At 38.0% G+C, this 16,536-nt stretch overlaps 1 protein-coding gene across 2 annotated transcripts in view; it reads right to left on the bottom strand.

Annotated features, from left to right (window-relative positions):
* TRAPPC11 (trafficking protein particle complex subunit 11) overlaps positions 1 to 16,327 on the bottom strand; it is a 47,149-nt gene extending 30,822 nt beyond the window's left edge. For both annotated transcript variants that reach the window (XM_004428731.3, XM_087418335.1), the window contains exons 1-9: positions 16,170 to 16,327; positions 13,315 to 13,539; positions 11,087 to 11,256; positions 10,361 to 10,431; positions 9,132 to 9,246; positions 4,976 to 5,075; positions 4,536 to 4,609; positions 2,212 to 2,308; positions 178 to 311 (exon numbers count right to left, since the gene is read on the bottom strand). In XM_004428731.3, coding sequence (XP_004428788.1) covers positions 178 to 311; positions 2,212 to 2,308; positions 4,536 to 4,609; positions 4,976 to 5,075; positions 9,132 to 9,246; positions 10,361 to 10,431; positions 11,087 to 11,256; positions 13,315 to 13,518 — 965 coding nt within the window. In that variant the 5' untranslated portion in view covers positions 13,519 to 13,539; positions 16,170 to 16,327. The remainder of the gene's footprint in view (positions 1 to 177; positions 312 to 2,211; positions 2,309 to 4,535; positions 4,610 to 4,975; positions 5,076 to 9,131; positions 9,247 to 10,360; positions 10,432 to 11,086; positions 11,257 to 13,314; positions 13,540 to 16,169) is intronic.
* Positions 16,328 to 16,536: the final 209 nt, after the last annotated feature.

Raw genomic sequence — 16,536 nt, 5'->3', positions numbered from 1 at the left:
GGAACTGTATGAATCAATATCTCTATTACTGGAAACCTACTTATGCTATGTCATTAAAAACCTACTTACTGAAAAAAATCTTACTTCAATTTAAAACCAGAGTTCAGGCTAATTCCATTCCTCCAAATCCTAAGTATTTTTTTAAAAAACATTGTGAAAGTACAACTGAAAACATACTGTTTAGACATCCATGCGGCATGCTCAAAAGACAGCTCCGCACTTCCGATTTTCTTCTTACACAAGTCAATGTGTTTCCGGAACTGAGCAATTGCATCCAACGGGGTGTTGTGCTGAAAACACAGCCTACAGATCTGCAAAATGTAAAATCAACCCAAAAATAAAGAAAATCAAAGTCAAAAGGCATATGTATTTAAAAATATGTAAAAATCGAGACTAACTTTAAAAAGAGTATGGAATTTCCTTCTCTGAAGTTCTTTGCAATGGAATTGATTTACTCTATCAGAACGGTTACGCTAAAACCAGAGGTTATGACCCTTTGATAAATGAAATAAAATTATTCAGTATTTGTACTGAATCTATTCTATACCTTAGAAAAGCTTTTCAAGGGGGCCGGCCTGGTGGCACACGGGTTAAGTGCGCATGCTCCCCTGCAGCGGCCCGGGGTTCACAAGTTCAGATCCCGGGTGCACACCGATGTACCGCTTGTCAAGCCATGCTGTGGCGGCATCCCATATAAAAAAGTAGAGGAAGATGGGCATGGATGTTAGCCCAGGGCCAGTCTTCCTCAGCAAAAAGAGGAGGATTGGCATCGAATGTTAGTTCAGGGCTGCTCTTCCTCTCAAAAAAAAAAAATAGGCTTTTCAAATGTATAGAATAGAACAAAGAAATATCATACCCAATAAAGAACATAAAGATGGGCAGAAATAAAATCTCTCCAACCGAGTACTGAGAAAGGACAGATTAACTTCCAGTTTCAGAATTGTCAGAAAGCTGAAGATTTTCCGTGGCACAATTAGAGCATAGTAGCCTCCATATCAAACAAGGATTACAAACACTCTTGAAAACTTTTTGTCTGAAATGCTATTTCAAAACAAGGCAGAGTAAAGGAAAAACAGAAGAAATACAGCCTAAATTTACTTCCATATGCTTATTACTACTTTTAATTTTATTTTTTAGTTACAAAGGAACTTATGAAAAGTCAAGTCTCTCATCATCTGTCCCTCAGCCATCCAATTTCCCTTTCCAGAGGCAACCAGCTCCTGGCACATGTTTTGTGAAACGCAGAGACAAGTGTGTGTGTGCATTTATATATATGCTATTATTTTTATACAAATAGCATCACACTAAATATGCTGCTTTGCTCACCTAACAATATATCTTGGATATCATTCCATATTAATATATGGAGCTGCCTCATTCTTAACAGTTGTATAATATTCCATTGTTTGGAGTTATAATTTATATTAACCAGTCACTTATTGCTGGGTCGCTTCCAATCTTTTCCTATTATAAGATGCAACAAATATCGTTACATGTGTGATTTGCAAGTCTTAGCAGATATGTCAGATAAATTTCCTGAAAGGGAATTGCTAGGTCAAAGGGAACATCCACTTTAAATCTGTACAGTCATTGCAAAAATATTCTCTATAGAAGCTGGACCAATTTACACTTACATGAACAATGAATTAAAGTGTCTATTTGGCCTCACATCACCAACCCAGTGCCAGCCACCTTTAAAAGATGAGTGTGGAAAAATTAAAAGCAAATGAACAGCCCTCATTTGCCTTCTGGGGGCATCTATTTCTACCATATACAATCTTAAAATGCTCAAATGACAGCTAAAAGTTCCTCTAAGGCTAACCGACATGCCTTTTCTATGGCTGTGCCATTAAACCGAGGAAGGCTTACACAGTTCTAATAGGTTGTATCTTTTAAAATTCAATAATATAGGCGGCTTTCTTCTCACTCCCTCCTGCTCCCACTTAACAAACAAACAAAAGACCCTCCTAGAGGAGTTTCACAAAAGGAAAACTGGTCTAAATGAGAACTCTGGGACCTATAAACTCAAAACCAAGCACTACAATTAGTCTGCTAAGAACCAGGGTGCTCCTTGAGAAAAAGGACATAAGAGAGAATAACTAACCAAACACTCACCTTTTAGAACAAGTAACTAATTTTGATTTTCAAATTTTTAAAAGATAATCTAATATTTAAAGACAAATTTTCTTTATTTGGAAGTATAACTATTACCTTATAGTTTATAAATCCTGCCATAGTCTTTATTTCCAGAATATTTGTTTCGTGAGCTCTCAATTCATGTACAAGATTATAGGCGGTCCTATAATTCCTAATATAAACATGAGGAAGGTGGTTAATTATGACATAAATTAATTTTCAGAAAAGATTCCTAAGAACAAAATTATTACAGGTAACAGAAAACATTTACTCAAGATTTCTTAGCACTCAATAGGTTCAATAATAACATATACATATCAATCTCTGATTTCCTGAAAAATGACATACTGATTAATAATGTGTGGGAGGAATCAATGACTTTTCACTAAGAACAGAACCGTCACATGTGCATTGTTCTGTCATTAACATCTGCCAATAAAGTTGAAAAATGAAAGTAAAGTGGAGAATTGTCTAGAATTACACTAAAAATTAGCATTCTGTTGAAAAAAATAAGTATTTTTTAAAAGCACCATTACAAGCTTCCCAAATAGAAATTCTATTAGCAAAAAAGGTGCTATCAAGACAGAGCACAGGTCCACAGCTTTTAAACCCAAGTATCTCTGTATTAAGTGGGTATCACTGGTCTCGGGTACAGGCTGGAAAGGGGGGAAATCTCCTTAGGGTGGCTAGTGCTGAAGGTGAGAACGGTGTGAGAAAGGAGAGCCTGGAAGAAGGGGGCCTACCCTGAAGATGGAAGGCAGTGAGAAAATCTCAGTCTGCTCCAAAGAAAATTGTTTGCTGCTAACTTTTCCAGCTAAAATTTTTCTTCCCAGATTTATTTTTGAACAGAAGTGGAACTGAAGGTTTTAACTAACACCATGGATAAAAAAATGAACTACATTAAAGCCAGCTATAATTATATGAAGTTGCTCAGATTTAGAGAACACCATTTGGTGCTTAGCACCCCAATAATAACAAAAAAGAAGGGGGCTGGCCCAGTGCCCTAGTGGTTAAGTTCAGTGTGCTTCGCTTTGGCGGCCCAGGTTCGCAGGTTCGGATCCCGGGCATAGACCTACACCACTCATCAGCCATGCTGTGGCGGTATCCCACATACAAAATAGAGGAAGACTGGCACAGATGTTAGCTCAGGGTGAAGCTTCTGCACCAAAAAAATAAATAATAACAAAAAAGAAGAGGTTTCAGCAATATTCCTCTGAATAACAGACTTATTTTTATTTATTTCTCTATTTTTCTCCCCTGTACACTTAGCCTCTCCTCAGTTTTAGGATATACAGTCACGCGTTGCTTATGTCGGGGATGAGTTCTGAGAAATGCGTCAACAAGTGATTGCATCATTGTGCGAACATCATGGAGTGTACTTCCACAGACTAGATGGTACAGCCTACTATATACCTAGGCTATATGGGACTAATCTTATGGGACCACTGTCATATATGCGGTCTGTCATTGATCAAAAGGTCGTTACGAGGCACATGACTGTTATAGATGTTTTTTATCCCTTCGTTACACTGCCACTGGCAATCTTCAAAAACTGAGTTACAGCTAGAAAGAGATGTTTTATGCTTAGTAAAAGCAAAGGAATAGGGGCTGGCACTGTGGCTTAGTGGTTAAGTGCACGTGCTCTGCTGCTGGCAGCCCGGGTTTGGATCCCGGGCATGCACCGATGCACCACTTCTCTGGCTATGCTGAGGCCGCGTCCCACATACAGCAACTAGAAGGATGTGCAGCTATGACATACAACTATCTACTGGGGCTTTGGGGGGAAAAAAATAACATTATTAAAAAAAAAAAAGCAAAGGAATAAAATGCCTGACCACTGCCCACATATCTGCAACTACTCTTCAAAGCTCTAAGCAGAGCCTTTGAATGAAAAATGATGCCATGACAGGCACTATCAACCAAAAAATAATTAAATTAAAAATAAAATCATAGTTGAACTGAATACATGTACTACACACCTTAAGAAATTCCTAGTCTGATTCAGATAATGTTTAATGTATATTCAACTTTGGAAACCAGTCATAACACAGGACTTTACTGAATATACATATAAGAAGTAGTCAATAAGATGGGAAATATTTTAATATTATGTTTCTTTAGATCATGAAAGTTAATTAGACCAGAAAGCTTTATGACCATATGAAATTCATTTCTATGAATTCATTGCTATGATTCATAATAAAGTGGAAGTTTTTTTTAAAATCCCAAAATATTCTATTCCATTCACCTCTAGACAAATTAAAGTAAATATTACATACGTGAATCTAACCAACACAAACATTTTAAAATTAGAGTTTGGTTGAGATTCAGAAATTGCCATTAATACATTATTGTTAACATAAAGATAAGAAAAATTTAGTTTGACGTTAGAAACTTACTTCAGAGCATTTTGTGTATCTTGTTTCAACTCACTGAAGAAAGCTATTTTGAATTGATGTCTAACAAATAAAAGCTGAAAAAAACAATAAAAGATACCATTATTATACACATTCTCTTAAAAATGTAAAAATTATAATAATGTTTATTAAAAACAGACATAAAAGTATGAAGGAAAATATTCAAAATTAAAGTTCAAGAATTATTCCAACAGACAAGTATAGTTAAGAAGGCTATATCTATCTTTAAGAACTTTAAGGGCAAAGAGCACAAAGACAGATTAGTTTTTAAAAGCTTTAAAAATGACTTCAAAAGTACAAAAAAACCTTTTAAAAGCATCAAAGAATTAAAGACATTTAATAATCTCCTCAAAACTAATCAATGATGAATAATCTGCTCTAAAATGCTTCTATTATTTCCTTCTTTAGGGAAAAACATGTACCTGGTGTGTCGTTTTATTCAAAAATTCCTTATGAGATTTCACTCTTCTGATCTCAGTGTAGTAATAAGTCTGTGCATGTTCATAAAAGGCATTTTCTAATCTGTTAAAAACAAAACACCAGCATTCAAACACTACTAAAGTTATTTTAAACCAAACTGTTTTCAAGAATCGTATTGTTAAGACCTGAAAGTAAAATCCTGACAGAGATAATGCCTCATTTACTTCATGATTAAGATACAGAGGAAGCAAAATGTAACCTGAATTTCTAGATAAAAATCTAAAAATAAGACCTCCCAAAAGCCATTTAAAATTATTTACAATCCAAGAAATAACTGGTTAAAATAACTTTCTTGTAATTTGTAAAAATTAGGTAATCTCTACATTACTTTCACCTCTATTATTTTATAATTTTATAAGAAGTCTGAAAGAAACAGATATCCAATTCTCAATTAGATTTGCCTATTTTTTATGATTTGAATATTTAGAGTTTAAAGGATAAGAAAATTAATGGGAAAAGGGCCAAAAATGAGAACTGGCAAATGGGGTGAAATAACATTTGTATGATTTAAACCCTGCTTCAGGCCATTACTTTGAGATTACATACAAACAAAGAAAATCTGACCAGAGATGGATAAACAAGCAAAAGCTCCTTCTATGAAAGTACATATCTGAAGTATCTGCCTAGGGCATGAGAAAAAGCTGAACTCATAGTCAGATAAAGGTTGAACTTCAAGGTTTTTCCTCGTCAGAACAAAAGAGAATTTTGAAGTTGTATTCAAAGGGTTTAAACACATCTAAGGAAAATATGTAAAAAAAACAAAACAATGGATAAGTCAAAAAATTTTAAATTAGGTATTCTATTTTAAATTAGATTTTCTAGGTTAAGATTTTCTATTTTCAAAGCTACAGTTTAAAAATGTTTGAATATGAAAATAATTAAAATTAGATTTTAATTTTGAACTGTATAATGTTTGAAAGAATATATTAACCTAAGCTGAACTTTACAGTCTTATAAATGCGTAACAATGAGGCACTGTCTAGAAATGTCTAATCTTATGGCAGCCAGAAATATGTCTACAGATTATCCTAAATGATTAAAAAAAAAAAAGCCTTCTCAACAAAGAAATCTCAATCACTAATCTAGATTACATCAGTAAAGATGAAAGATAAGCTTGGTTTTACTTTTCAAGTTGGATGTATACTCAGAGATAAAATACCTCTTAGACAGTTAATACAGAGAACTGAGAGCAAGTACCCTGATAAATCCTATTATTTCCTCTAAACTTGTTACACGAAATCAAATCCTTCCCTCCCTTCAAATATAACAGATTAAATAGTTACAGAGATATCCCTGGATATAGGATAAGTGCTGTAAGAGTAACTTTTTAATTCATATACTTCTATACTATTTGAAGGTGGGGTTTTTTTTGAGAAAAAAACATACAACCAGCTCAAAAAAACATAAATTTAATTAATGACAGATCTAGTCAAGATAGGAAGAGGTGAGGGAAAAGACCAATTCTTTTAGCAAATATTCCAAAATTATACTTTTAAGGTAACATCAAACAATTAAGAAGGGTTTTTGGGGGAAGCAGACATTGGGTTTGACTTTGAACTCTACGACAGATAATCCAACTAACTCAGTCTTCCCGTTTAGAGATTTAAACCAGCTGAACTGTAAATGTCCGTGCTTTTTCATGATGTCCCTCTGCCCGCAAATAACCACTACTTCCTGCCCACTGATCTAACCCTCACAGCATAGGTGCCGTCCGTCGTCGTCTTTAACGCCTGCCCAGGCCACTTTTATCCACTGTTCTCTGAAATCCTACAGGACTTACAAACCGTAGGGCAGATTCCACACTTGCATGCTCTGTGGGTTTTAACATGGACAGTTTCGGTCTCACCAATTAAATTAGTTCCTCCATCAAGGCAGGAACCTACCCAACTTGTTTTGAATCAGACAAGAGACCAGACACACATACTCGCACGTATATAGACACACATACACACATATAAAAATATACACACAGACATCTTGTATATATACATACATACACACACATAAAAATAAACACACAGACGTCTGCATTTTAAATTTATTATTTGACCTGTGTCAAAATAGAATTTACCTTTTAGATTAAAATTTAATTACAGGCAGCTCCCTACTCTAGTGATTAATCAGAAGACATGTGGTCTTCACTCTTAGCAAAATCCATACAAAGATCATCTGGACTCCATTTTCTGCTACCACTGCACTCGCACATCACTCAGGCACGCTTTTAGAGTGTGCAAACACAATCTCAGCCACTACAGCTGAACTGAGATCACTAGGAGTTAAGGCAGGGTCTCTCAACCTCACACTGTCGACGTTCTGCGCCAGGGGATTCTTTGCTGAGTGGGGCTTTCCCTCGCACTGCAGGAGGTACAGCAGCGTCCCCGGCCTCTACCCACTAGCTGCCAGGATAGGACGCCCTCAGCTGTGGCAACCACAAACGTCTCCAGGCATTACCAACTGCTCCCTGGAGGCATTATCACTCCAGTAAAGAATCACTGGATTAAGGTGTAGGAGAGAGGACAACGGCTTTTTAAAGAAGGCTGCATGTGAACTAAGCCTTAAAAGTTGAGTAAGAGGGGGCCGGCACCACGGCTGAGAGGTTAAGTTCGGCGTGCTCTGCTTTGGTGGCCTGGGTTCAGTTCCTGGGCGTGGACCTACACCACTCATCAGCACCCACGCTGTGGTGGCGACCCACATACAAAATAGAGGAAGACTGGAATAGATGTTAGCTCATGGCAAATCTTCCTCAGCAAAAGAAAAAAAAAAAAAGTTGAGTAAGAGAGAGCCCAGAAAAGGGGAGCTGGAAGGCAGGAGCTAGCTTGAAAGTACAGTGACAAGAACAGCGTTGTCACAGGGAAACACTGAAGTGCCAAGTACAAGGCGGAATGGTCTAAAGCGCGGAGAGGTAGTGAAACGCCAGCGGTGAGGCTGGGAGGAGCCTGGGGAAGGAGGAGCAGTGTGCACATGCTACCAGCTCTCCAGATACTGGCCCCTCCTCTCTGTGCCCCTCTGGGTCGTATCCTCGCATTTAAAAAACAAACTCATGACCTTTTCCTCCGCATTCTGGGCAATCATCTCCATTTTAGCCTTAGCACTACTGATGTGACCTTCTGCAGTATCAATTCCACTGTTTAGTGCTTCCAGTGTGGAGACTTCTTTGCCAACTGCATTTAAGTTTTCTTGTGGTTCATCTTCTCATTTGACCCTGTCGCCTTTTCGTGGTCTCTCCTTCAAATTTATCCTTCTCTTTCTTAGAAGCCCTGTCACTTACATACCAATGAGAACGCCCATATAACGTCCTGCAGTAGGTCATTTTCACAAGTTTGCTTCTGAGACAGGAACAGATACAAAAGAAGCAAAAATCAAAGATAAACTAAACTGTTCTCAAGTTTAAGAAAGACACTTTTACCGTTTTATACTTAAGATCAATAAAATATTCATATCTAAATACACTCTAGCCAGAAATTTAATACTATAAAACTCCTTTGCAACACTAAATGCTAGAAAACAATGGATAACGGTCACATAATTTGTGAGATAATGTTGTGTCCCCATGTAATATGTCCTTTATATACAAAGCTTTATAAACATATTTAAGATATGGTGGGCCTCAGACCCTTCTTAAAAATTATTTAAATATATACACCAACAAATAAAAAATGAAGCAAAACAGAGGCCAGAAATGGAGGCACTGTCATACAAAAGGACAAATACGTCATAAAAGGAGATAGGGTTGTCACTGAAAAGTACAACAGGAAAACACGTAAATATTTTTTTAAAAAGTGAGGTTGGCCTGGATGTACATATGGTGTCAGGGAGGTGATGCTAAGCGACAGTTCAGTATGTGTTGTATGATTACACTTATTTTTAGATAAAAAGACATTTTTTGGAATGAAAGTTAAGAAATCGTTGATAGTGATTACCTCAAGGAGCTGGAAAAGGTTAGGGAGTTGACAAAGGGGACTTTCATTTTTACCTTATATTCTCTGTATAGTTGAAATTTTCTCCACGAATATGTATTTTTCAAAAATAAATGGGTCTGAGCTACAATTTCTCAATGCTTAACGAACAATCTAAAAAAATTTTAAGACCTTTATTTACCTGATAATATAACCCACAAGGTGGTCAGTGTGGGGCAGTACAAAGAGAGACTTTCCGGAGAGTTCACACGCATTGCATAAAGCTGCAGCCCTTTCTGAAGCAATGACATCTTCTCCTGTTGACAAATCCCATAAAGATAAAGCGAAATAAAATAATTAATGTATTTTTATAAATGACTGTTTCCCCAAATCTGAACAATATAATTAAGAATAAAAACCCAAACCACTTTGCCCCATGCCAGTAGGACTCCTGGGTCCTTGAGAGCTCTGCGGGGTTCCAAGAAGTTAAACAGTACATATCTGTTAGGAAAACACTGTGGAATTTTCTACCGAGCCAAGATAGACAGGCCAAGTAATGCCAACAGATACATCACGTAACTATTTCAAAAACCGTAACTAAAAATGGAAGCAATAATTCATGAAAGTGGTTTCCAAAACTATCTAGGATCCTACAAGTTTCAACATAGAAACAAAAACATATTTTGGCCTCTCAAAGTCTGAGAAGGTAGAAGAAACGAGCATTTGAAACTAGGACATTTTCTTATAGGAAATTAGAAATCCTATAGCATTTTTCTTTGCCCTCTTGCAAATTAGGAAAAAAATCTTGCATAAGAAATAGAATTTCAAATAGATCTCAGATAAGTAAATAACATTCTTTTTTAAAAAATCAAGTGACGGGGCGCCAGCCCGGTGCCACAGCGGTTAAGTTCATGGGCTCCGCTTCAGCAGCCCAGGGTTCACAGGTTCGGATCACAGGCATGGACCTATGCACCGCTTATTAAGCCACGCTATGGCAGGCGTCCCACATATAATGTGGAGGAAGATGGGCGAGGATGTTACCCCAGGGCCAATCTTCCTCAGCAAAAAGATGAGGATTGGCAACAGATGTTAGCTCAGGGGTAATCTTCCTCACCAAAATAAATAAATAAATAAATAAATAAATAATTTAATTAAAAAAATCAAGTGAATAACTGTTTTGTCCATTGATATGTGACTACGTGGTGAGGTTAGTGGAACTAGGGGAGTAGAATTTTTGTAAAAATTTGTAATTTTTAATGTTTCACAGCAAGCATTTATTCATTCATGCATTATTGGTACTTTTTGAAGTTAACACACCATCTTTCCCATAACTGAATGCATAAAATACTTTAACATTAAAAACTATGCCTCCTGATAATAAAAATTCTAAGTATAAAGCAACTAGCTAGTTATTAATCAACCTTTTGATACCTGGGGGCAAAGGGGTTTTCTTCTGAATCAGAACCACTGCAACTTTTGTGTTTCTCCCTTGTAAACTCTGCCTGCAGTGGAAAAATAATAATAAAATTAATTAAATAATTAAAGTGTTTTAACTTTAAAAAAATTTACTCAAGAATTTACATAAAATACAAGCTTGATAATTCAATCGAAGAAAAATTTCAACTAAAAAACCCTAAGTAAGATTAGAGGAAATCTTTTCCTGCATACAAAGAAACATATATGCCACAATGATTTAAATTTTAAAAGTATAATCTCACATCAAGCTTCTAATCCTTAGAAAAATCTGCCTTAAATGCAAAGTTTAATATATACTTTTATGTAAGAGTTATAATACAACTTATTTCTTTATAGTGATATGTTAGTCATCCAAAAGAATTAACTATTTTGAAACTGAAATGGTGATAAACCAAGTGTTTCATGGGACTAAATAGTAAATTACTATATCTCAAAAAAAATATTATAAATGCAAGAAAAAGCATTTGGAAATGCAGACCAATCTGTCTTCCAAATTTCTTCACATACCTTAACAGTATTTAAGTTAATATTAAGGCTACCTGTTAGGAAGTGAACAAGTTTCACTGGAGGTCAGCAATCCCCAAATGACCACTGCAGTCTAAACAGCACTCAATAAATGTTACTAAGTAACAGACATGTGCAACCTAACACAGTCAACCTGATCAATGGAGAAGATCATACCTGACTATCTCCACTCTGGTAGCGCACTCTGACTGCTTTTCTTTCCACTGAGGCTCATCCCAGTCCAGTTCATAGAACACAACCACCAGGGCTGGCACCAGGTTCAGATGTTTATTCATCCAACCTGTCTTTAAGATCCCTTTAGGAATGTACCATTCATATGAAGTTCTCTGCAAACATTGGCAAAAGTTGAAAAGAGTTATTTGATAACAATAGCAGCAGAAACCTGTCATTGAGTGACAGGTACTTTATGTGCATTTATCTCATTTAATATACACATGACACATTTTTAAGATGAGGGCACTCAGGCTTACAGAGATCAAATAAGAGCTAGCAAATATTTGAGGCAGAATCTCAACCCTAGACCCGCTACAATTTCCATTCAAGAATGACCAAAGCCAAAGCATTTCTAATGATGTCATGGCTCTCAAATACCCTGGAAGTAAACAGCCCTTTTCCAGGTAAATTCTACTTATATTCCTCACCATTCCACTTTCTATTATTATAAAGGTGCTCAAATAAAATGTTATCTAAAATCCAATATGGCTTCATTTGTTTCAAAGATATACTGCCAGGATGGCATCCCACCTTACTTGTGGAGGAAAGAAAAAATGAATGACAATTCTTAAATACAGAAGCATGGCAGCAGTCACCAGGGGCTCACCACTAAGTGTCATGTCATGGGAAGGGGACGTGGTAGACGTGAGTATTAGCCCTGAAGAACCCAGCTGAAATCTCGAATTACTTCCGGAGCACCTGTACTGAGTCAGACTACTCCAGCTCACGGTGGTCTAATGTCTACCTCAAGTGAGGAAGGACAAGGAATTCTGACACAAAAAAACGTGAGGACTCTGGAAAAGAACCAGGAATAGGAAAATGAAAAGCTCCTGAATTGGAGAATTCATCAAGGAGAAAGGAGGGTGAGATGTGCTGGGCCACTAGCCTTCCACGACACAAACACCACGTTAAAAAAAAATGTGTAAGGAGGCTGGCCTGGTGGTGTAGTGGTTAAGTTTTCGTGCTCCGCTTCAGCAGCCCAGGGTTCGCAGGTTTGGATCCCAGGGGCGGACCTACACATAGCTCATCAAGCCATGCTGTGGTGGCGTCCCATACACAAAATAGAGGAAGACTAACACAGATGTTAGGCCAGGGCCAACCTTCCTCAGCAAAAAAAAATGTGTAAGGGCCAGGGGTGCTATATCTTGCACAATTTCAGAGAGAGCTCACAGTTTCTATGGCAGGGTATATGAGACTGTCTGTAGTGTGTGGTTCTCAAACACATAAGCAAAAGAATCAGCTGGTGACCAAACCCACAGGGCCTGCCTCCCAGAGTCTAACTGAGGAGGCCTGGCATTTACATTTGTAATAAACACTGCAGGCGATGATGATATACTTGGTCCAGAGACCAGTCTCAAAAACAGCGCTCTAGGGCAAAAACAAAATGGGTGGGAGGTTTATTTTGATCAACATGTCTTGTGAACTGACTTTCAGACCAACCTCACAAGATTATGATAAATAACAAATCAATCATTATACATAACTTTCTCCAAGAAGTAAACTGTAAACTGACATAGTAGGCACTACATATATATTAGCTGCTATTATTAATGCTATCATCATAATTATTATTTTTCTAGGTAAATCAGAGTCTCTACTATGATGTCCGCCCTAAAAGTCAGTTTTGAACTTAATACTTTTCCTTATTCCACACTGAATAAACTGTTCTAGTGTATGTAGGACTCCCAAGGCCAGAGAGCATGTCTTACTTAAATTTCTATCACCAGCCTATTGCATAGTTCCAGGTATCTGACACAAAGCAAATTCGCAAAAAATGTGTGTGAAATGGAACCAAACTCTAAAGACTACGGATTGTGCAACGATACTGGTAACGATGAATGGGGAATGTGAGACCTTCCTTTTAAAGAGGCCTCTACAGAGACTTGGGTTTTTTTTAAACAAATGAAAAAAGAAAAACCTAGGCTCATAGGATAGAAAGCTTAATAATTATAAAATAATTATTTCTCTGGGGTTAAAAAAATAACTATTATTAAAGATACCTATAGTGTATTACATACATGAAAAAGCCTAGGGTTTTCTTTATGCATCACTGTAACCACCGCCTTGATAAACTCAGGGGTTTTCCAGCACAGACAATAGGAATAAGAAAGAATACACACATACAGGGAGAGAATGAGAGGAGAGCCCCCATGCAATCATAATGTCATTACCTTGGGTCTACATTTGGGATACTCATGGTCTCCTGGGAGCACCTTGAAAGAAATTGGTACCCGATCAGCCCTCCGATTGGCACAGAAAGCATCCCAGACAGCTCGATGGACAGCATTATAAACTACATCCAGGCCCGTAAGAGTAACAAAAGCCATAGGCCGACAACATAATTCCACAGGGAAGTCCCACTGTGTGGGGCTCATGTTCAAGGCGTCTCAAGAAATCTGCAATACAAACGTTAACACATTCATAATTAATTTCTCAGAAGCCCATATCCATACCTAATAGATGAACCTCCACCATTCAAAAAACATTACAAAAAGGCAAAAGACTTTGAGTGTCTGCAAACTTTTGAGCTAATAAAAAAGAAGACAGCAAAAGGGAAAACTGTAATTCCTAAATTATCTATTAAAATTTAATAGCTAGTGGTATTATATTTTTTAAAAATCTTTCATATTACAAAGGTTGTGGACCGCTTTAAGACAAATCAGTATTTTCAGTAACATCTCAAAAATGCACACAGAACTCTGGGATGAGCAGACCAAGAAAGCAGGAAGGTGATCAAATTAAAACAGGTCTCATGACCTATTTCAGCTATAAAGAAAAATAATCATTGACTCACATATACAACAAAGTACAACAATCTCTAATTTCTCTGTAATTGCTAACACCTAATTTCTGAATTCCTGGGATATTTTAAAAATAATATGCTAATTATCTAAATAGCTGTTTTCTCATTTCTCCACAATTAACACAAAATGTACTATTTAAAGGAAAATCTGTAAGGGAAAAATGAATAATGAATGGAAACCTCTAGGAGGACATGTTTCTACTGTGTCCTTTGGCTGAGACTCAGTCTATAATAAATCCAAGTATGCACTAGCTTTAGAAAAGCAATTATATAAAAATCTGTTTATGTCAAACAAAATTATTATACTTTAAAAATAACTTCTCATTTCCAAAAACATGTATCATGACGTTCTTTTCAAAGGTGATCTTCACCAGTATATTATACAAGACTCAAATATCATTTGCATGAAAAGTTAGGAACACTTATGCCACCACTTGATAACCAAATATTTTTAACTGAAAGGTTAATTTTAAAAAGACTATTAGGATTCTCACATTTAAGTACTGAAGGAACAATGGGTATTGAATAAATGACATGGAAAGCTTACCAGATATGATAAATGTCTACAATAGATAGAAGTTTTAGAATTATTTAAACATATTTTTACTTATTTATTTTTTTGCTGAGGAAGATTAGCCCTGAGCTAACATCCGTGCCAATCTTTCTCCACTTTTTATATGTGGGTCGCCACCACAGCGGGGCTGAGGAGTGGTGTAGGTCCGTGTTGGGGATCCAAACCCGAGAACCCCCGGCCGCTGAAGCGGAGCACTGAACTTAACCACTACACCGTGGGGCCAGCCCCTAATCAGACATCTTTAGGACACGATTAAGCTAGGAGGGCAAAGGACTGCATGTTTAGAGAAAGAAATATTTTAGTTCTAGGGAATTTTGGAGTGAAAATAAAAAAGAGGCGGTCAAAACACAATATGGGTACTTTTGCTTGATACCAAAGAGTGTAGATCGGAGCCCTAGGGGCCCATTTCTCTTAACAACCCCAGAGGCTCAAGAGAATCAGCGGGGTCTTTGAATACAGAGCGGAAATAAGGGGAACCAGAAATGACTTATAAAGCTCTAAATCACAGTCCTGTCCAAGAGAAATATAATATGAGCCATACAAAAAATTTAAAATTTTCTAGAAGTCGCATTAAAAAATAAAAACTGGAATTTTAATATTCTATTTAACCTAGATGTCCAAAATATTATCATTTTAACCTTAATATAAAAGTTACTAACAAGATATTTTACTTTTTTTGTACTAAGTCTTCAAAATCTGGTGTGTATTGTACACTCACAACACATGTCAATTCGGGCTAGCCTATTTCAAATGCTCAATAGCCACATAAGGCTACTGGCTATCATACTGGATAGCGCAGCTCTAAACTACCGTAATTCTGTCCCAAAAAATTACTGTGTGAAAACTGTATCAGAAATTCTTGCCAAATTCTACCTTAAAAGCTTTGGCCCGTGAAATGGTCGTGCTTATTCTATAACAAAGGAATGGGAATGAGAAGAACACCAGCCAAGGATAGGTGCAGGGGTTGTACGGATCTTGATGACAGCCTGGAGGAGAAATTTCCAGACCTCCTGGAAGAAGCCAAGGAAGCAACTAACCAAACCATGACGTGCAAAGAGGTGCAGAAGTAGAAGTGAACACTCTGGATGGGAGATCATGTTGTGCAAGGGAAGTAATCTGGAAGCTGGCGGGGAAGACAACAGGGAAGACTCTTGGAAAGGATGATATATTGCAAACAAAGGTGACCTAATCAAAGTGGCAGATGGAAAAATAATGTGGTCACTAATTTTTAATTAACGGAGATTCAGGGTGCAGGACACAAGGCTTGTAAGGATGAGATGTAGAGAAGTTAGACTACAAAACGATCAAAAGAGGAATGACAGTCTGGTGAAAAAAAAGAAGTTGCGGGTGTGAAGCAATAACTCGACTTAGGAAAGGGCACCGTCCCCAGGGTCGCAGTGTTCCGACCTGGTAGCTCCAATGAGGAAGGACGCAGAAACCACACTGCAGCCCTAAAGGCAGACGCTATCCTCCTCCCCGTCTCCCCTTAGACCTGGAGGGCCTAGAAATAGGTGCATCTTTTCCTCTAGGGGCTAAAAGAGAAACGCCAGAATTGCATCCGCTGACACTGAAGGAAACGGCAGGCCCTCTCAAACCAGCATTGTTAAGAGCCACCTCTCTCCCTCCGCGGTCTCCGGGCCTGCACTCACCCAGGCCGCACGCCCCGGGCCCGCTGCAGCTGTGGCCGGTCGCCGCAGCCGGGAGAGGACGAGGGGAAGCAGACACGGGTGTCACAGAACGCCGGGGCGCGTCCCTAACGCCGCTGCCCCAGAGCAGATACCACCCAGCGAGACTTCCCTGAGCCCACCTGCGCAGGCACAGGAAGCACTTTCTGGGCCTGAGTGACAGCGCGCTACACCAATCCCTGTCCCGGAACTTTACGCTGCTCCCAGAACGTCAGGGAGACGCTCCATTTCCTAGAGGAGGAGGAGCCAGGGGCGTAGAGGGAAGGAGCCAATAGGAGAAGCGAGGAGGAGGAGGAGGCGGAGCCTCCGCCGCGGCCGCCCCGCCTCTCCC

Source organism: Ceratotherium simum, chromosome 28 (genome assembly GCF_057802395.1).
Source record: "Ceratotherium simum simum isolate JZ-2026a chromosome 28, ASM5780239v1, whole genome shotgun sequence".
In the NCBI taxonomy this organism is placed as follows: domain Eukaryota; kingdom Metazoa; phylum Chordata; class Mammalia; order Perissodactyla; family Rhinocerotidae; genus Ceratotherium; species Ceratotherium simum.
Note: the sequence above shows the minus strand (reverse complement) of the source record. Positions and strands in the feature narration are given on the sequence as shown.